Here is a 21,465-nt window from a genome sequence, read left to right as displayed (position 1 = left end):
ATAATAATCAGATGTAATCAATGGTAATCAAATGTACTCAACTAGGTTATCAACAGTATAACCAAACAAAGTAATCATGAGTAATTAGTTATAATCATATGATAATCATTGGTAATCTGAGTAGTCAGTAGAAATCTTAAGTAATCAAAAGTAATCTTGGTAATCAATAAGTAATCATAAGTAATCAAGGTAATCACAAGTAATGATGGTTATCAGAAGTAGTCTTTAATAATCTGAGTAATCTTGAGTAATCAATAGTAATCTTGATAATCAATAAGTAATCATAAGTAATCAAGGTAATCGCAAGTAATCATGGTACTCAGAAGTAATCATTAATCACCTGAGTAATCTTGAGTAATCAATAGTAATCTCGGTAATCAATAAGTAATCATAAGTAATTAAGGGTATCACAAGTAATCATGGTAATCAGAAGTAATCAATGGTAATCAACGGGATAACCAAACAAAATAGGCATGAGAAATCATATAATAATCATAGGTAATCTGTGTAATCAGTAGTAATTTTGAGTAATCAATGGTAATCTTGGTAATCAATAAGTAATCACAAGTAATCAAGGTAATCACAAGTAATCATGGTAATCAGAAGTAATCTGAGTAATCTGTAGTAATCTTGAGTAATCAATAGTAATCACAGTAATCAATGTGACAAGTAATCAATTTAGTTGGAAACCCCAAGATCTAGAACGCCCAAAGTCGAGCACTCGACACTGAAAAAGTCTGTAAGTTGCAGACGAAATAGACCTAACTGTCCGAAGATAAGCAAAGTAAGGGAATTAAAAGGAATCTGTTCGTTCTTTTCTATTTTCAGTGGAATGCTTTGCTTGCTTTGATTGCTCTGATTGCTTTGCCTTGCTTTGCCTTGCTTTGCCTTGCTTTGCCTTGCTTTGCCTTGCTTTGCCTTGCTTTGCCTTGCTTTGCCTTGCTTTGCCTTGCTTTACCTTGCTTTGCCTTGCTTTGCCTTGCTTTGCCTTGCTTTGCCTTGCTTTGCCTTGCTTTGCCTTGCTTTGCCTTGCTTTGCCTTGCTTTGCCTTGCTTTGCCTTGCTTTGCCTTGCTTTGCCTTGCTTTGCCTTGCTTTGCCTTGCTTTGCCTTGCTTTGCCTTGCTTTGCCTTGCTTTGCCTTGCTTTGCCTTGCTTTGCCTTGCTTTGCCTTGCTTTGCCTTGCTTTGCCTTGCTTTGAAATGGCTTTGGATTGGCATTTGATAGGCTTTGGATTGACTTTGGATTGGCTTTGGATTGGATTTGAAATCGCTCTGGATTGGCTTTGGATTGGCATAAGATAAGCTTTGGATTGGCTTTTGATTGGTTTTTGATTTGCTTTGAATCAAGATTGACTTTGGATTTGCTTTGAATTTGCTTTGGATTGGCTATGGGCTGGCTTTGGATTGACTTTGGATTGGCTTTGGGTTGGCTTTGGATTGCCTTTGCATTGGCTTTGGATTGGCTTAGGATTGGCTTTGGATTGATTTTTAATTGGCCATGGATCGGCTTTGAATTGGCTTTGAATTGGCTTTGAATTGACTTTGAATTGGCTTTGTATTGGCTTTAGATTGGCTTTGGAATGGTTTTGGATTGGCTTTGGATTGCCTTTGCATTGGCTTTGGAATGGTTTTTGGAATGGCTTTGGATTGGCATTTGATAGGCTTTGGATTGACTTTGGATTGGCTTTGGATTGGCGTTGAAATGGCTCTGGATTTGCTTTGGATTGGCTCTAGATAAGGATTGGATTGACTTTTGATTGGTTTTTGATTGACTTTGAATTTGCTTTGGATTGACTTTGAATTGGCTTTGGGTTGGCTTTGGATTGCCTTTGCATTGGCTATGAATTGGCTTTGGATTGGCTTTGGATTGGCTTTGGATTGCCTTTGCATTGGCTTTGGATTGGCTTTGGATTGGCTTTGGATTGGCTTTGGATTGATTTTCAATTGGCCATGGATCGGCTTTGAATTGGCTTTGAATTGGCTTTGAATTGGCTTTGGATTGGCTTTGAAATGGCTCTGGATTTGCTTTGGATTGGCTCTAGATAAGGATTGGATTGACTTTTGATTGGTTTTAGATTGACTTTGAATTTGCTTTGGATTGACTTTGAATTGGCTTTGGATTGGCTTTGGATTGGCTTCGGATTGGTTTTGAATTGGCTTTGAAGTGGCTTTGAATTTGCTTTGAAGTGGCTATGCATTGTCTTTGGATTGGCTTTGGAATGGTTTTGAATTGGTTTTGAATTTGCTTTAAAGAGGCTCTAGATTAGTTTTGGATTAGCTTTGCATTGACTGTGGATTGGCTTTGAATTAGCTTGGATTTCATCTTTTAGCATAACGATTAAAAAACTTTCTTCTCGAAATAAAGCAAATTGTGTTTCAAACATACTTAGGATCATCATTCTACTTAACATCTGATCAACTTTTCATTTTTGCTTGCTTTGCTTGCTAATGTTATGAGTGAACGATCATTTCGCATATAAACTCAGTGAACTTTCAAGAAGAAACTACGTTCAGGGAGCTCTCTAGTTTTCTTCGCACGATTCTTCAAATTCCACAAAATCCTAAGCAAACGATCGATTTATGGTGAAACGGGACGCCGTGTTATTTTTCCTATCTTGCCTCTCTTTCTAACAATTTGCCTCGCGATTTTGAAGATGGTAATCTCGAGTTCTATCGCACTGAAGATGCTGAAAAACAATCAGCATATGCACTGCAAGTGAGCATACACAGTGATAGGTTTTTGTTGCAAAATATGAAGTAGAATCTGAGATTACCATCTTAGTAGCAACAGAGCAATGGCGGATATTTCCCCGACCGTCCCGTCCGCCCTTATGGTAGACCGCAATCGAGTGAAAGAAGAAGTTATGTCGAAATAGTGTCATCGAACGATCGAACCAAAAACGGAGGAAAGCCAAGCCGTAGAGGTTACGTTATCTGTGCTTTACCACATTCGGAGTCAATATTGATACAGAAAGAAAAGGAGGTTCGTCACCTCAACTATACCACGTCGCGTCGGTCTGACGAAATGGGAACACCGTCATCGATCGTCGGGCAAAGGGGGTGCAATAGTTTTTTGCGAAATCGGGTCAGAGAACTCCTAAACGCCACGCGGTTCATAAGTTTTCGCAACTCAGTAGGCGACTTGAATGAAGCTTGGTCGCATCAGACCCAGAAAATAGAATTCCCATCATCGCAGCCTACTTGATTCGGAGTCGAGCATTGATCGAGCCAAGAAGACTATCGAAAAAACAACACGTCTACTTTGATGGTGTTCTTGGTGTTACTGCTGTTGGTCGGTTCGCGTTCGGTACCGTTATAGTTGGTGGACAGATAAGATAGCAAGGGCCCACTTCTTCGCCTTCACCTTCGGCGCAGCTCCCATCATGTTCATGTAGATACCTAGTTCTGTGTGTTTGAGGAATTTCAAACCAAGAATCGATAGAGAGTGCGCTTCTGGTCTGGACTGTTCCCACGACGGGGCTTCTGGGACAGTCACTGCACAGCACAGGTAACCATGGTGCGGTAACGTGCGAATTACACCGATTGCTTTGTTTTTCACGCGCGGTCTCCAAAAATAATCAGCTTAGGCTTACGCTGGGTATGCGCAACCTTGTTTCGCTTATCAAGCTTAGTTATCTTGCTTTGCTGCTACACTGACTGTGGGGTTTCCGATAACAGTCGCAGCAGAACCACCGATTCGTTTGATGGATTTATGAACTGATTATAGATGAGATTTGTGTCACACGGAGACGATTTTTCTAGCAAATGAAATTGGCTTCTTCTTTTTGCTTTGTTGGGAGGGGTTACGTGTCTTAAGCCCCCGGGGCCCACCTAGAACCATGTAACTGTAACCAATGACGCAAAAGTAAGAGAAAGCGATAGATCACAATGGCCCACCCTAATCAACACTTGGCATGGAATGACACAACTCCTTCATGAATTGACGATCAGACGTACATAATTATTTCGTAGGTTTTGCCCATAATTCGAAACTCTGAAGAAGAATCGATAAGAGTCGGTATGGTTTACGAAACTATATATGTACAAATGCCGCAAGTGACGCTGACTAATAAGACGGATGATAAGGAAAGGCTTTTCTTCAAAATGAATGTGCAATCATGTCGAAATTCTGTCTGACTTTATTCAGATCCTATGGGAAACTACTCGACGGCAGATGTGTACAGCATCTTGCGAATCTTTGGCACGGTACTTTATAGTTGCGTCATGAAAATTACACTTCTCCTGCACTTTCAACTTGTACTTGGTACATTTACATCAAACATTTTACTTATCTAAGGTTGAGATAGCTCCTTCGCTGTTGTAATACTAGACTGTAGACATGGTTTAGGCATTTCAGCACTTACTCACTGGGATCCTTTGCGGTCCGGTTCCAAGAACCCTAGGCTTCTACTCTTCTTCAGTTCATCACTTCGTTCGTTGCTCTTGCGAAATCGATTGCATATCGCTTGTACGCTTCCCGACTTCTTGAGCGATTCGCCTCCTCCTCCTCCACCATCGCTCGAACTGTGTCCAAGATTCTGTGCACTGCCCATCTTGATCGCTTCGCCGCTTATGTCAACCATCAAACTCTGCCGGCACAGCGTCGAGATGGTTTGCATCTTGCTGAGATCCTTACTGCTTCTCCTCAATTTCACCTTCCTCAACTTGGATGCCAAATTCGACAGCCCGAACCGGCTGCTTTGAACACTTGTATTCCTCGACGATACTTCATCATCGCCCGCAACCGCCGACACAGTCAGTATGCACGGTGGCAGTGACTCGTACAGACTCTCCTGTTGGCTGTCTTCACCTTCTGCCGATCGACTATCGATCACCCCTGCACTTGCACTCTTCATTATCAGGTTATTGTCATCCGCGCTTGTCGCACTAGCCATGCTTATTTGACTGATCCGATTGTTCCACACCTGCTGCCGCTGCTCCACTCGAGCTGCCGACGAACTCTGCAGAAATTCCTCCTTTGCCTTCTTCAACTTCAAAGCCCGTTGACTCATTGGCAGCACTCCCTTGTCCTCCTCCAGCGGCGTAGTAGGCGCTGATCGAGGTGAGTCATGATCCACCACAATCTTCTTCCTTACAGTCAGTCGAGGACTCGGTGGTTTACCATGAACTCTCTTCACATCCTCCTCCTGTCCGCGATCGCTCACCATATCCTCTCCCGGCACGGAGCGACACCTCGTGTACTTCTCCCTCGGAACCTTCCTAATGGCTCCCTTACTCGCTCCTTGAGGAGAATCCGTCCGCTTCTTGTACAATCGCTGCTTCCTTAGCGTATCCATCTTCCCGGAACCCGACCCACTATCTTCCGCATCTCTCCTCTCCACGCGTGACAACGTGTCCTTCCTTCGTAAGCTATCATACGCCAAAAACGATATCTTTGGCGAATCGCTGTTATCTCCTTCATCCTCCACCGCTCCCTCGCTCATCTTCCTACCACCCTCGATCATCCCCGCGCTTGATGACTTCAAAACCTTCACACACCCATCCTCCACACCTTCTTCCTCCTCTCCACCCTCTCGCCGTTGCGACTTCTGAGCCGCCTCCAACTGCTTCAAAGACTTTCTCAAACTTCCTGCACTGGCCGACTTCGACAGCTGTATAGTTTCCTGATACTTTTCCGTTTGCTTCTTAACCCGCCGATCCAACACTGGCGATCGCCACGCCACGGGCGAACACGATCCCGAACTATGCGGCGAATTGCCGCTTCGTTCCGACGACAACCGCTGATTGTACTTGGCGATCATCAGCCGGATGTTGGGCGACAGTTCCTTCGTCGGAGCGGCCTTCTCCATTCGCCTTTGCATGCCGGGGGACTGCGGGAGTGGCGGCAGATTGGTGATGATCTTCTGGTCCGGTTTCACCGGTTGTTCCTGTTGATCGTTACGATCGGACGTGCTGGAGGATTCCACGTCACGGCTGACTACGAGCGAGGTGTTGTTTGCCGACGATTCGCCCTCCAGGGTGGTGAAGATCCTTCGTTTCGTCTTCACCAGAATGCTTGCGCTACAATTGTTGATGGAACCCGAGCTGCCTTGGTTCTCCAGCAGTTCCACGCAGGTTTCTGTTGGGGAAATGAGAACTTCTTCTGTTACGCTCACGGATGTCGAAGGTAGGGCAAGCGGTCGCTCCGGTTGCTCCGCCTTCTGTCCGGGTTTGATCTTCAACACGTAGACTACGTCCTCCGGTTGTTGGTGCGGCACCGTCGCCAGCTTCTCTGACGAGTCGGAAGGCTTCTTAGCTCGACTGGTTTTACGCTTCGTTTTGCGAGGTACTTCCAAGACGTAATTCGGTGGACTGTCATCGCTGTCGCTTTCCGTTTTGCTGTTCTGCCTGGAACCCATCCGCTTGATACGGGTCTTCTTCCGCGATCCGTTACTCAGATTACGTGCTACCTTCTTACTGTCCCTATCTTCAACTGGATTTCCACCAACATGCGCGGACGAATCCGGAGAGTGGGAGGACGTCAGTGGAACCGGATCCGATTCCGAGCTCATCGGAAAATGCCTAACTTGAGGAGTGTTTACCCGGACTGCGTTACACACGAAGGTCGGCGTAACATTGATCGTAGCCATGCTCCGCAGATTGTCGTTCGACTTCTGTATCGAACTGGTGGCCTGTGCGCCCATGGCCGGCGTAATACTTATCTTCGGGATGTCCTCCTCGTTACGCACCGCTGCCGTAGCGTACTTCATGTAGGAATGCAGCGATTTCTTCAGATCGGCTACCTGGCCGTTGATCGCCTGGACGTTTTCCAGAATATCCGGAGCGCCCTTCAGGGAGCCGTCTTCAAAGCGGATCAAATGCCGTTGGATATCCTGGGCGAGATCCTTCATGTAGGCGAAAAATGCAATACTATCACGGGAACCGGACTCCACGAACTCCGGCAGGGTCGCGACCAACGCGCGAAGAACGATCTTCAGCCGGCGAACCTCGTCCCGATCGACGGAGTCTTGCTCGCTCAGCCGGATCAGCAGCTTGGTGGAATCCTTCAGCAGGGTACTGCTGTTGCTCGAGGGACGTGAGCTGCGGTCAGGTCTAGAAAGAGAATAGAGTTTAGAAGATTTGAAAGATTCCAAGGTATAGATTTGTACATACTCTGCTTTGCTCTGACCACCGGACGGATCCACCTTCGGACCGACGGCCAACGGATTGGCCACCTCGTGGATGTCATCCTCGACTTCGACTAGCACGGCTCCGAGCTCGTCACGTTCAACGGACAGTTCCAGCTCCGGATTGGAGGAAACTCTCCGATTGGAAATGGTGTCCTTTTCGTTGTTTTTGCTGAGTTCATCGGCATCGTTCAGCGATAGACTGGACGGTTGATGTGAGATTGACGGTGCCGAAGGGTTCGGCGAAATGCTATCCATCGACAGTGATCGTACAAGACCGGGAGATTTTTCTCCTGTTGGGTAGAAAACGAAATAATTAAACATTACAATAACCGGCCCGGCTAAATGTGCCACTTGGCCAATCGTGCCACTTGGCCAATCGTGCCACTTGGCCAATCGTGCCACTTGGCCAATCGTGCCACTTGGCCAATCGTGCCACTTGGCCAATCGTGCCACTTGGCCAATCGTGCCACTTGGCCAATCGTGCCACTTGGCCAATCGTGCCACTTGGCCAATCGTGCCACTTGGCCAATCGTGCCACTTGGCCTATCGTGCCACTTGGCCAATCGTGCCACTTGGCCAATCGTGCCACTTGGCCAATCGTGCCACTTGGCCTATCGTGCCACTTGGCCAATCGTGCCACTTGGTCAATCGCGCCACTTGGCCAATCGTGGCACTTGGCCAATCGTGCCACTTGGCTAATCGTGCCACTTGGCTAATCGTGCCACTTGGTCAATCGCGCCACTTGGCCTATCGTGCCACTTGGTCAATCGTGCCACTTGGCCAATCGTGCCACTTGGCCAATTGAGTTTATACACTGTCACCAACTCACGTTTTGCTTCGAAAACATCGCCAGCGTTCTCGACGACCACCGGTGCGTATCCGGGATGCAGCAGCGCAATCGTTGACGCCTCCGGACCGATCCCCTTCGCCTTTTCCCACTCGAACAACCGTCGCGTGAACTTCCGGGAGATTCCTTCAAACTTGATGAACCCTTTCGTCGTCTGCACGACCAGTTCCTTCTTCGGTGGATCCGTGCTGACCAGCGCCTTCAACTTCGACAGCCCTTCGCCCGTCTTGTGACCTTCTCCTTTGTGAGCTTCGTGCGGTACATGACCAGGAGGTTTCTTGTGCTGTTGTCGCTTCATCGACGCTTCGCTCGCCGTCGAACATTGGGTGCTGTACGATGGAACCTTGTTCGCTGCCTTCATCTGTTTCCATTCAGCTGTTGAGAGATCAACATTAGAAAATTTCGTGATGAAGATCTAACGTACAACTTACATAGTTTCTTCTGGAAGTCCTCCGGTAAATCCTTAGCATTCGGCAACTGCGTGAGACCCTGACCTTCCAGTTTGACCTGACCCGTTTTCCACAGCTGCCAGTCGGTCACTGGCTTCTTCTTGCCATCTGTGGGAGAATCCTTCGACGATCCCGGTTGCGATTGATCCTTTTTCGATGGTGGCTGATGCTGTGAAGTAGGATCAGTTAATGCTGCGACAAGTCTTAAGGTACCGCATTTCACCTTACCTTGATTCGCCACTCATCCAGCTTCTTCTTGAAGTCCGGTGAAAGATTCTCCTCCACCACAATCTGCGACGGTTGGTCACGCTTCGGGCTGGCCGGGGAATCGTCCCTCAGAAACTGGTTTACTAGAAGGAAAACTTAAAAATATAATAAATTTTATATTCATACCCCTCTTGAGACTTACTTGGGCTGTTGGTGAGCAGTAGTGTCGCAGGCCTTATCCGTTCCCATTCCTGCTGCTTGGCGTCGAACTCCCGCTGGAGCTTCTTCTGCAGTTCCATGTAGCGCCGTTCGATGTCCTCCCTCTGGCGTAGAAGATGCTTGGTCTTCGGAGACGCTCTCCGATGAGGAGTGTTCTGATCTGAAACCTCCTCACTCGAGAAGTCCTCCAACTCTCCTCCGAAGAACTCGTACGGCTTACAGGGGCTTTCAGGAGCTGAAGTTTCATCGCCACCGTAGCTCTTCCGTTTCGGTGAGGACTTGGATTGCGATCCCGGTGACGACAACGAATGATCTCCGTAGGTTTCGACATCCAGGGCTTCTTGCCTTAGACTCAGAGGTTTCGGAGGAGACTTTCGGATGCGGGCTGTGGGCGGGGTATCGATAGGAACTCCCTCAGGTACGGACTCAATCTCAGGTATGTGTCTGCTTTTCCGGGAGCCCCAAATCCCTCCGGTATCCTTGGACGGTGGAAGTCCCCTTTCACCACTGCCACTTCGACCCAGCTTACACTCCGAAGGCTTCCACTCGTTATCGTCACTAGAGAAGATGGCCGGAAGTGACCCACAGGGTGAATTCGGACAGCTGTTGTTGTCCCCGGAAGGCAGGGCCAGTAGGGTCGGAGTATTATTCCTATGGCTGGGGGAAGTCTGGTTCGAGGAAAACGAATCCGATCGTTCCCGTTGAAGTTCGCAGGGTTCCATGGACTCGCAGGGACTGGCTTCACGGCTGCAGCCAACGCTGTTGGACGATTTGGCACTCCGTCGCTGGGATCCGTTGGACTTGAGCGATCCCCGGTGGTTCTTCACGATTCCCTTCACCTTACTCCACGCCGATTTGTTCTTGTTCTGGAAAGATGGAGATCGAGATAGCTGATCAGGTCATCTCCGGAACGAACCGGGACTAGATGAATTACCTTGTCCATTTGCCGGATCGGATCGAGAATGGCGTCTCCGTCCAGCGATTTGCTTCGTCGTGCTTCCTCATCGTAGACTCGCGGACGATCCGTACTCTTGACCGAGTCTCTTTTACCCGCTGGAAAGATAGAAGAGCGTGAAAAAGTTAGAATCATCTACTAGCCAGACACGTTACAGGAATTTCGCTAAAAATAGAGATTGGACTCGGATTGGTTTTGAATTGGCTTTGGAATGGCTTTGAATTAGCTTTGGATTGACCTTGAGCTGGCCTTTGATTGACTTTGGATTGGCATTGCATTGGCTTTGGATTAGCTTCGCATTGTCTTTGAATTGGTTTTTGATTGGCTTTGTACTGGTTTTGGATTGGCTTTGGGTTGGCTTTGGATTGGCTTTGGATTGCCTTAGGATTAGCTTTGTATTGGCTTTGAATTGGCTTTAGATTGGCTTTAGATTAGCTTTGGATTGGCTTTATATTGGATTTGGATGCACTTTGGATTGGTTTTATATTGGCTTAGGATTGATTATTGATTGGCTTTGGATTGGCTTTGGATTGGTTTTGGATTGTCTTTGGATTGGCATTGGATTGGCTTTAGATTGGCTTTGGATTGGCTTTGGGTTGGCTTTGGATTGGCTTTGGATTGGCTTTGGATTGGCTTTGGATTGGCTTTGGATTGGCTTTGGATTGGCTTTGGATTGGCTTTGGCTTGGCTTTGGATTGGCTTTGGATTGGCCCTGGATTGGCTTTGGATTTGCTTTTGATTGGCTTTGGATTGGCTTTGGATTGGCTTTGGATTGGCTTAAGATTGGTTTTGGATTGGCTTTGGATTGGCTTTGGATTGGCTTTAGATTGGCTTTAGATTGGTTTTCGATTGGCTTTGGATTGGCTTTGGATTGGCTTTGGATTGGCTTTGGATTGACTTTGGATTGGCTTCAGATTGACTTTGGATTGGCTTTAGATTAGCTTTGGATTGGCATTAGATTTGCTTTGGATTGGCTTTGAATTGGTTTTGGATGCGCTTTGGATGCGCTTTGGATTGGCTTTGGATTGGCTTTGGATTCGCTTTGGATTCGCTTTGGATTGGCTTTGGATTGACTTTGGATTGGCTTTGGATGGGCTTTGGATTGGCTTTAGGTTGGCTTTGCATTGGCTTTAGATAGGCTTTGGATTAGCTTTGGATTGGCTTTAGATTGGATTTGGATTCACTTTGGATTGGCTTTAGATTAGCTTTTGATTGGCTTTAGATTGGCTTTGGATTCACTTTGGATTGGTTCTCGATTGGCTTAGGATTGATTTTTGATTGGCTTTGGATTCACTTTGGATTGGCTTTGGATTAACTTTGGATTGGCTTTGGATTGGCTTTGGATTGGCTTTGGATTGGCTTTGGATTGGCTTTGGATTGGCTTTGGATTGGCTTTGGATTGGCTTTGGATTGGCTTTGGATTGGCTTTGGATTGGCTTTGGATTGGCTTTGGATTGGCTTTGGATTGGCTTTGGATTGGCTTTGGATTGGCTTCGGATTGGCTTTGGATTGGCTTTGGCTTGGCTTTAGATTGGCTTTGGATTGGCTCTGGATTGGCTTTGGTTTTGCTTTGGATTGGCTTTGGATTGGCTTTGGCTTTAGATTGGCTTTGGATTGGCTCTGGATTGGCTTTGGATTGGTTCTCGATTGGCTTAGGATTGGTTTTTGATTGGCTTTGGATTCACTTTGGATTGGCTTTGGATTGACTTTGGATTGGCTTTGGATTGGCTTTGGATTGGCTTTGGATTGGCTTTGGATTGGCTTTGGATTGGCTTTGGATTGGCTTTGGATTGGCTTTTGATTGGCTTTGGATTGGCTTTGGATTGGCTTTGGATTGGCTTAAGATTGGTTTTGGATTGGCTTTGGATTGGCTTTAGATTGGCTTTAGATTGGTTTTGGAGTGGCTTTGGATTGACTTTGGATTGGCTTTGAATTGGCTTTGGATAGGCTTTGGATTAGCTTTGGATTGGCTTTAGATTGGCTGTGGATTCACTTTGGATTGGTTTTCGATTGGCTTAGGATTGGTTTTGGATTGGCTTTAGATTGGCTTTGGATTCACTTTGGATTGATTTTGGATTGGCTTTGGATTGTCTTTGGATTGGCATTAGATTGGCTTTGGATTAGCATTGGATTGGCTTTGGAATAGCTTTGGATTGGCTTTTATTTGGCTTTGGATTATTATCTTTTAACAAATCGATGGAGAAACATTTTTCTCGAAATAAAGCAAATTGTGTTTCAAACATACTTAGGATCATCATTCTACTCAACATCTGATCAACATTTCAGACGTGCTGATGTTGCTGAAAATAAAATCGATAACCCCCGTGATGTTATTTTTAGACAAGATGCGATTGAAATATTTTCAATAAATTTCTCAAAATACACACACCTCTCCTCATTGGCACGTTCGAATACTTCTTGCTCTTGTGCACTTACGTACGACGACGTAACGCATCGCAACGTGCTCTCACGTGGCAAAGTCTCACACGTTTCAGTCAGTAACTAAGGCTACATATCTCTCGCTCATGGCACACTGCGTCGTGGTGGGTGGATCGCGTCTGACGACGTGTAGCTAGTTTTATTTCATTAAGAAGGTACTGCTGATTTGACGTCACGCAAGCTCCTTAAATCAAAGCAAGCTAATGTTACCGCTTGAATATCATGTAAATTGCTTGTAGTGTAGTGGTTCAGGTAGAATTAATCACACAGTAAAATTTTCAGTGTTAAACAACACAGCGGGAATTGGCAGTGTTCTATTTCAGGTTTTATGATGTTTCTTATGTTTTTCTTTTATGATTTGTTTACCATAACGTTCTCCTTCTGCTCATAGATTATATGTAGTACAAAAATTGTTCACGCAAATTTTTCAGAAGTCAATGGCCTACATAAACTGGCTAGTCAGCGAAGCGTCTGAACAATCTCACAAATCACCATGCGCCTACTTTCTCTCTCCAACACCGCCGTATATCAAGTCGTCCTAGGTTTACTTTGATCAGCTTACTAACAACGCAGTGACAGCCAAAACCAAAAGTCAGTATGTAGTGGGTGGGATGACAGAGTACGGTGTCAAATTGCATCTCAGCAGGCTGGAGCGAACATGTTGTCTTCCTACACAGCCAGCCGAGGCTTGGTAGACACTACCAGTATAGGGTCATCGTACGCCGATAGGGAACTCAGAAAGAACCTTCAAACTAGAAAATGGAACATTCACAACAGCCTCACATCACAGGAAGAATTATAAAGGCGACTTCAAGGTACATAAGTGAAGAAGGAGGCGCACGGTTGTTCATCTCCGTTGCGTAGTGAGCTGACATGGAAGTTCCGACACAGCCGGCTGCGATCGGAGCGTGAACAATGAACCTAGTCCTCCCTACAGGAGACAAACTCCTTCACAGCAGCCTGCTGCGTTTTTTTTGTCGTTCAGTTGTCACAAGTCATACTGATGCGAAACATGACGTTCTCATGCAAGACATCTGTAAACTAGAGAACCCACCGTAGACCGCCCGTCGCATCTAGATCTCACGTATGCAGTGACGATGAACAGGTGATTCAGCTTATTCCTGCGTTTGACACGCGGCCCGCGGGTAGCGTGTCGTTGTTGGGCCGCTGCTTTGGGTTTCCGAAGAAATGGGTCAACCCCATGGCTACCGCCACCTCCATCGCACCGGTAGAGTTCGCAGACATCTCCGCCGATGACGAACCGCGGCGGTTACGAAATCGCGCGGAGATCATTTTTGGTTCGCTGTTTCCGTAATGGGCGCACAAAACGCACGCGATTTGTTTATAGTTTCAAAGTTCGCTTTCCGTTCTAAGTGTGTGTCGATACAGTGACAGACACTCGTTTAGCCCATTACCCAAACATTTAAAAAATGCCGGATTTTTTTGTATAAAAAACCTTTAGTTAAATATTAGATCATATGTGATCTTGATTTACAGCATACATATACTAAAATGCACGGTGACGTCACAAAGAAATCGTTTTCTTTCTCTCCTAAAGAAAACTTGAACACAACAGCACCTTTCAAATTTGACAGGTACTGGTCCTGTTGTTTTCGAATTTTCTTAAGGAACGAAAGAGATAGATTTTCGCCTTATGCAAATCGTAGACCAGAAATCCTTCTGTCGTAGTATTACTCTCAACTGACTAACTCAAAAGTTAGGGTTAAAACCTTGGCACAAACCCTTCAGTAGGTATATTCGCGCTGTTCTATTTTTTTTTGCAATTTCTCATCGTAATAGGCTGTTTTACCTCACGCAAATCTGACAGGAAAAGGCCTACTTTCCCACACCAAACTAACAGTGCTGTAATGGTTCAATACAGCACTGATTGGCGTTGCGTAATGAACCATTACAGCACTGTTTTCAGTTTTGATCAACTTCTTGATGCTTTCTGGACGCAGTTTTGAAAAATTGTGACAACTGCACAGTATAACCTTCTATGATCAGATTTTCTTAAAATTAACTATGATCATCAGTGTGCAGTTAGATGCAAAAGTTTTGTTGAAAACTATCCTCAAGCGGTAATTTATGAACTTGCAAAAAACGTTGTACGCAACTCGGTGCAGAACTCGTCAGTCTGCACCTTGTTGCGTAAACTACTATTACAACACGTTCAAAAAAAACTTGGGATCTGTGTTAATAATTTTTTTCCGAAATGATGAACGGGACGCGAAGTGTTGTTTGCATCGTTCCAGACAGCAGATGACAGAAAATGGTACTGTAGCGGTCAGCAAAGGAGCAATGAATTGGTGAGCTCGTTTCATGCTATTTTATTGTGTGTAAATCTAAAAATGAATTTCTGTCTGTCTGATCTTCATAGATTCGGAAACTACTGAATCGATCGAAGTGAAATTTGGTAATGCGGGAGGGTTCTTAGCATAGTGTGAGACTCCTCCCCCCACAGGAAGCGGGGCTCCCACACGAATGAAGAAGCGGGGCACTAGTCTATGGAGCTTTATGTCAAAAAACACAGTAGGCAGGCAATACGATGTTTGCCGAGACAGCTAGTTTAAATATAAAAATGTCTACTGTGATGTTCGTAGATTTGGAACGTTCTTGCTATTATTAACAAACATTGTGCAGATCGTCACAACAATAGTCGGCATAGAAATGGGGTTTGTTGAACGCAATTTTTGAAATATTTTATACCTGCTTCTCTTACAATATTCCGTATCTCAGAAAATCTCTGATAGGAGAGACCGCCCAGAACCATAGTTTAAGAAATGAGGGGCCCTGAATCACAGGGGTGTAAGTGACCATTTTGTAGATTTTGAGCAGAGGATATCATAAAATTCTTCAGATTTCAAGCTTTCAGGAACTTTTTTAAGATTGTTTCTACGATAATTGGAAAAATTACAATAAAACAGAGAAAATTGGGTTGATTTTGAAACTCCATACATTTTGTATGGAATGAAAAATTGGTCAAAAACTTTAAACCTCATTTACTCGAAAGTGGGGTTTTGTCACTTACACCCCTTTGCTTCTAACCCCCTCAAATATTAGTGTGCTCTAGATTCGAGGTATGTCGCAGGTAGTCAAAAAAATCTTTTAGGAGTTTGAGAAAACATTTTTCCATCATTTATAAAGGAAATTAGAAAATCGGCCTACTGATCCGTTCGGCCTTATGAACTTCGGCCCGACATACTTTGTCCCAAAAACCTCATACTTGTAGGATCGTAGCAATCTGTTAATACTGAGTGCAATACCCTATTCTTTTCAACACTAAAGCATTATTACAATAGCCTATGAAGTCTACTGTTAAGAAGTTTCAGGTCGACAATAATATACAGATACTGAATATTTCAATGTAAAGTTGAGAAAGCAAAGAAAATTTTAATGGAAATTAGGACTTAAACAAATTCGTCAGCTTTCCATGGGTGTGGTTGATTGAGTTCGAAATGTGGGGTTCACGTACGTGAGAAAGTGTGCTGATTTATGGCTTCCTGGTGGCATCCCTCCAGGAAATCCTTTCGCGGTTGTGAAATTCCTCTAAGAGTACCTCGATATCTCCAGAAATTTGTTTTGAGATTGCCCCAGCAATGATTCATGTAGGTGTTTAGTTTATTCTGTTATTCTTCAGAAAGCTCCAACTGAGATTCTTCCAGGATTCTGAGGTTCCTTCTGAGACTTCAAGGGATTCATTCCGGAATTTCGCCATGAACTGTTTCCGAGATTTTCCTAATATCCTAATAGTTTTTTAAATGTCTTCAGAAGTTTTTTTTTTTCTGGATTCCCTGAAAGATTCATAAGGAATTACACTCCATCTCAGGAACAATCTGGGAAATTTAGAAAGTGGACTTCCGGAGGAATTTCAGAGTGATCTGCACGAATTCCAAAAGGATCACTTGGAAGTATCCAGAACAGAGTTCTTAAAAGAATCTTGGAAAAAGTTTCTGAAAAAGTGCCGTAATTGGTTTTTGAAACCAATTAGTTCCCAAAAATGAGTTCCCGGAGGAATTCCAGAAGAAGTTCCTTGTGGGATCCCTGAAGAGGTTCTTGGACGAATCCTGGAAAAACTTCCCGGAGGAATCCGAGAAGGAAGTTCTGGAGGAATCCCGCAAAGAGTTCTTGAAACAATACCGGCCAAGTCGGTGCTTGTAGGATTTGTTGCATATGAAATTCTCGAAGTTGTCCGGGGGAAGGAAACGGCATCTGAAATGTGAAAAGCTCTCTTTCAAGCCAAAGTTTGCTGAGAAAGCAATTGGCCCGGCTGCGCAAGAAGGAGGGAACGTCCATGCGAGCTCATTTCAATGTAATCGATGACCTAGTCCGGCAACTCAAGTCCACTGGAGCCCAGTTATTCCTCCCTCTACCCGATAGCTACGATCGCCTGGTGACGGCACCCAAGAATCTAGCGGAGAAGGACCTGAAGTTAAGGACAGTCAAGCAGCGGCTGCTGGCTGAAGAGAGCATGCGGTCAAAACGCCTGGATGACTCGGGTGAAGATATCGGAGCAGCGTTCGTAGGGGGTACTAAGAAGAACCCCTGGAAGAACCCAAAGAAGTTTGCTGGCTAGGCCTACCGGTGCAGTAAAACCGGGCACAAGAAGAAACCGCGGAAGGTAATGCAACTGCAACCTTGACTTGGGATGCAGCGATCACTGCGTGAACGATGGGAGTTATTTGAAGTCCATGCGAAAGTTGAAGGATTCATTCGTTATCGATGTGGTCGGGAAGTATGCCGGATAAATAAAAGGTATGTCGAACAAAGGAATCGAATTCCATATTCAGAACGTTTTGCGCCTACCGGATTTACGAGAAAACCTACTCTCGGTCACTGGTCGTGGAGGTCATAATCGCGCGGAGTTCGGGAAGGACGGAAGAAGTTGTGATCCGATCAACCAGATTTCCTCCGGTACTGAATCTACGAATCTGCGGGACACGCGGTGCTCCGATCTGGCCCAGGAAGACTGGCGGAAACTGAGCCATCGTTGTGCCACACGCCACGGGTACTGGTAACCGTAGTCATTGAAGTGAGGGCAATAGTGAGGTCCGGCTGGTTTACCCCGCTCACTATCACCCAAAATCCAATGTGTTGCCCGCCTTGTCCGCGAGTGCTCAGACGTCGGTTGATCAGTCATCGTTGACCCACTTGGCCAGTGAAATTTAGTCCTCCGAACGCCACTGGACAAGTCGAACACCAAGGACCCCCCTCCCAACACCGCCAGAAGCACAGGATTGTCCGACTCCCCAGTGGCCAACAATATCAAGTCCTCCAGACACCGTGTACAAAGTGCCGCCAACACATCATGTGCCCAGGAGTGCAAGGACTTCAGGACTACGACCGAACAAGCCTCATCAACCCGCCGTCAGGCCAGGTGAGCATCTCACGCACCAAAAACGTCCCACGTGGTTAGAAGTGCAGGACGCCAGATTACATACACAGTCAGGAGTTCCAAGCCAAGCTGCACGATCGGTGTTCAGGCCAGGTAGCCAGAGAAGCAGTTGAATCATTGGCGTAGCTAGAGGGTGGGCCTGGGGCCAGCCCCTCCCTCCCAGAATCCATCAGACCCCCCCCCCTAAAAGGAGAAATTCTAGAGCAATTATGGGAGCAATCACTGGAGAAATTTCTGAAGAATTCATTTGAGAAATCCCTAAAGGAGTTCCTACATAAATTTCTGGACGAATCATTGGAAGAGCTTCTGGACGAGTTCCAGGATCTAGGAATTCTTGGAGAAACCCCTGGAGGAATTTCTGAAAGTATACCCGGAAGAGTTCCTGGAGAAATCACTAGAGGAATTCTTGCAGGAATCCCTGGAGGAATTTCTGAAACAATATTTTGAGGGTTTCCTGGAGGCATCCTTGTAGAAATTCCTGGACGAATGCCTGGAGTAATCCCTGGATAAATTCCTAGATCAATCCCTAGTGGAATTTCTAGAGGACTTCTGGGAGGTAGAACTCCGGAGCAATCTCTATATGAAAAATTCCTAGAGAAATCTCTGGAGGAATTCCTGGTTGAATTCTTGGAGAATTCCCTAGAGGAAATCTGGGAGGAATCCCTGGAGAAATTTCAGAAGAAACCTCTTGAGGAATTCCTGGAGGAATCCTTAGAAAAATTTCTGAAGAAATTCTTGGAATTCTTGAGGGAATACATGGAAAAATTTCTGGAGAAATTCCTGGAGGAACCCCTGAAGCCATTCCTGAACGAATCTCAGGAGGAATGTCTGGAGGATCTTCTGGACAAATTCTGGCGGAACTCCAGGAGCAATTCCTGGAGAAATCCCTTGAGAAATTCTTGGAGAAATTCCGTGGAACTATCCCTGGAGGAAACCCTGAATGAATCTGGGAGGAATTCCAGGAGAAATCCCTGGGGAAATTTCTGAAAAAAAATCCTAAATAAATTTACTAGAGGATTTTGTGAAGGAATTTTTGGAGGAATTCCTGGAGGAATTCTTGGAGGTACTTCTGGAGGAATAATCGGAGATATTCCTGGAAGAATCTGTGGAAAATCCTAAGAGGAATCCCTAGAGAAATTTCTAAAGAAATTTCTGAAGGAATCTCTTGTAGAAAAAAAAATCGGATAAACTCCTGGAGGAAATCCTGGAAGAATTCACGGAGCAATCCCTGGAAAAATTTTAGCAGGAATCCCTGAATAAAATCCCGAAATAATTTCTGAAAGAATCCATGGAGGATTTCCCGTAGGTTTTTTTTTTTTTTGGAATTTCCGAGAGAATTCCTTGATAAATTTCTGGAGGAATATCTGAAGAAATACCTGGTGTTACCACCACCGCTGGGCACGTCGACGGTGAAATGTCATCGTTTGAGGTCGTCTGAGAACACTGCCACTGACAACCAAAATTAGAAGAAGATTTTGTTTATACTTGGTCAAAAAGAAGTGCAGATTATTAATCTACCACGTTTTGAATTATTCTAAGTGAATTTGTAATATTAAACCTATAATTCGATCATCCTAAATATTATAAAAGTAAAGATCACGTAAGTAAATATCTAGCTATTGCAGAAGGCTTGAATTGTGAATTTGTCTAGTTTACAGATCGGGTTGTAGTTGATTTCGCGGCGAATTGATTTGTTCCACCAAAGTCGAATTAAGAGAAAGTCATTGATGTAAGTAATCCTGTATTCCAAACATAAATCTAAAATTAAATAAATATATTTTGCAGTTTTCAGCTGTACGACTGATTCGTCTGCTGTGAAAAGACTTTTTACTTTTGGTGAGAACACCTGGGGTAATTCCTGATAGAACTCCAGGAGGAGTTCCTGGAGAATTTCCTGGACGAAATCATGGAGGAATGCCTGGAGGAAAACCTGGAATAATTCCTAGACAAATTCAGAGAGAAATTCCTGGGGGAATTTCTGAAGGATTTTTTGGAGGATTCCTGAAGAAACCCTTGAAGGAATTCCTGGAGGGATCTCGAGAGAAATTCATGCAGGAATCCCTGAATGAATTCTTGGAATAATTCTTGAATAAATTCCGGGAGAAATTTCTGAAGGAATCCTAAGAGGACTTCCTGGAGGAATTGTTGTAGTTATCTCTGAAAGAATTATTGGAGGAATATGTGAAGGAATTCCTGGAGTTATTCCTGGTGAAATTCTTGACTCCAGGAGGAGTCCCTTAATGAATTCCTAGAGGAATTCCTATATAAATCCCTGGAAGAACTCTTGGAGGAATGCCTGTAGGAATTCCTGGCAGAATCTCTAGATACTTGCCTTGAGAAATCTCTAGAGGAATTCCTGGAGAAATCACTGTATAAATTCCAAGAGGAATCCCTGGAGAAATCCCTAGAGAAGTCCCTGGACGAATCCCTGTAGGATCTTTTAGAGGAATCCACGCAGGAATTCCCAGAGTAATCCTGGATGAACTCCTGGAGGAATTTTTGGAAGAACCCCTGGAAGAATTCTTGGAGGAATCCCAGGAAGAATTCCTGAAATAATCCAAGGATCAATTTATGATGCAATTCCAGGAGAAGTTTCTGAAGAAATTCCACGAGGAAGTACTGAAGAAATTGAAACTATGAAGACCGTTAAAATTTCTGAGAAAATTCTGAAGGAAAGAGTACGTAGAGGAACTCTTGGAGGAATCCCTGTAGCAGTTCCTGAAGGGAGTGTAGAATTAGCAAACGTTAAAATACTCAAAAATAAAAATAAAAAAAAAAGTTCCTAAAGGAATCCCTGGATGAGTTCCTGAAAAAAAAACAGGAGGAATCTCGGAGGCAATCCCAAGATTATTTCTTAAGGGAATCTCCAAACAGTTCCTTGAAGAAGTCTTGGATTAATTCTTGAAGAAGTTTTTGAATGAATTCCAGGAGGAATTCTGAAGGAATCCCAAGAAGAGTTTTTGGATTCTTGAAGTTGTTCCTGAAAGAAGGAATTCCCGGGTGAATCCCTGGAGGAATTCTTGGAGGAATTTGCGATGAATCCTCATGATGAATCCCGGAAGCAATCCCAAGATGAATTCCATAGGGAATTTTAGGAGAGATTTCTTAGCGAATTCCTGGAAGAATTTCTGAAAAAGTCCCTGGATAAAAAATCTGAAGAAATCCATGTCTGCAATAATTTGTGGACGAATCATCGAAGGAATACTTGGATGGACTCCTAAAGGATTTTTGTACAACATTTTTAAGAAATTTCTGATTTAATTTTTGAAAAATCTCTAGTAAAATATGTAGCGGAATTCCCGAAGGAATATATGCAGAAATCCCTGAATAAATTCCTGAAGGAAACCTCGCAAACAGCATTTGAACAATCACTGGAGGAACCTCCAAAGATATCCCAGGACAAATCCCCAAATAAATGCGTGGTTGAATCCCTAGATAAATTCTTGAAGGAATCTCTGGAGGAATTCATGATGGAATCATTGCAGCAAGCTATGGAAAAATCATGGAGGAATTGTTCATACTCATATAGTTAACGAAACTAGAAACAAATCAAACCAATCATCCTCAAAACTTCAATGCCGATTTGCATATATACATATCGGGTGCCCATGCCGCTTAAAAGTCATCTCAAGTCAGACACCCCACCCCACCCCCCTGGCCCCCTCCAGAAAAAAAATCCTAGCTACGCCAATGCAATTGATCCGCATACATCGGGAGCGTAACTGGAAGATAGTCCGGAGACGGTGAAATAGATGGCAAGTAACCTCTAAATGTAAAGCGATACCTCTCTCTCCCTCACGCATGAAGTCTATACGCCCTATCAGG

General features: G+C 44.7%; 1 protein-coding gene across 1 annotated transcript in view; it reads right to left on the bottom strand.

The window, feature by feature from the left end:
• Nucleotides 1-4,120: 4,120 nt before the first annotated feature.
• LOC109432051 (uncharacterized) overlaps nt 4,121-21,465 on the bottom strand; it is a 69,764-nt gene continuing 52,419 nt past the window's right edge. Inside the window, exons 6-12 of the mRNA XM_062842409.1 lie at nt 9,786-9,904; nt 8,835-9,717; nt 8,654-8,775; nt 8,408-8,594; nt 7,959-8,351; nt 7,113-7,419; nt 4,121-7,052 (exon numbers count right to left, since the gene is read on the bottom strand). Of these exons, the coding sequence (XP_062698393.1) occupies nt 4,364-7,052; nt 7,113-7,419; nt 7,959-8,351; nt 8,408-8,594; nt 8,654-8,775; nt 8,835-9,717; nt 9,786-9,904 (4,700 nt within the window). The 3' untranslated portion in view covers nt 4,121-4,363. The remainder of the gene's footprint in view (nt 7,053-7,112; nt 7,420-7,958; nt 8,352-8,407; nt 8,595-8,653; nt 8,776-8,834; nt 9,718-9,785; nt 9,905-21,465) is intronic.

The sequence above is a fragment of the Aedes albopictus genome, chromosome 1 (assembly GCF_035046485.1).
Source record: "Aedes albopictus strain Foshan chromosome 1, AalbF5, whole genome shotgun sequence".
Lineage (NCBI taxonomy): Eukaryota > Metazoa > Arthropoda > Insecta > Diptera > Culicidae > Aedes > Aedes albopictus.
This window is presented reverse-complemented; position numbering and strand designations above follow the sequence as displayed.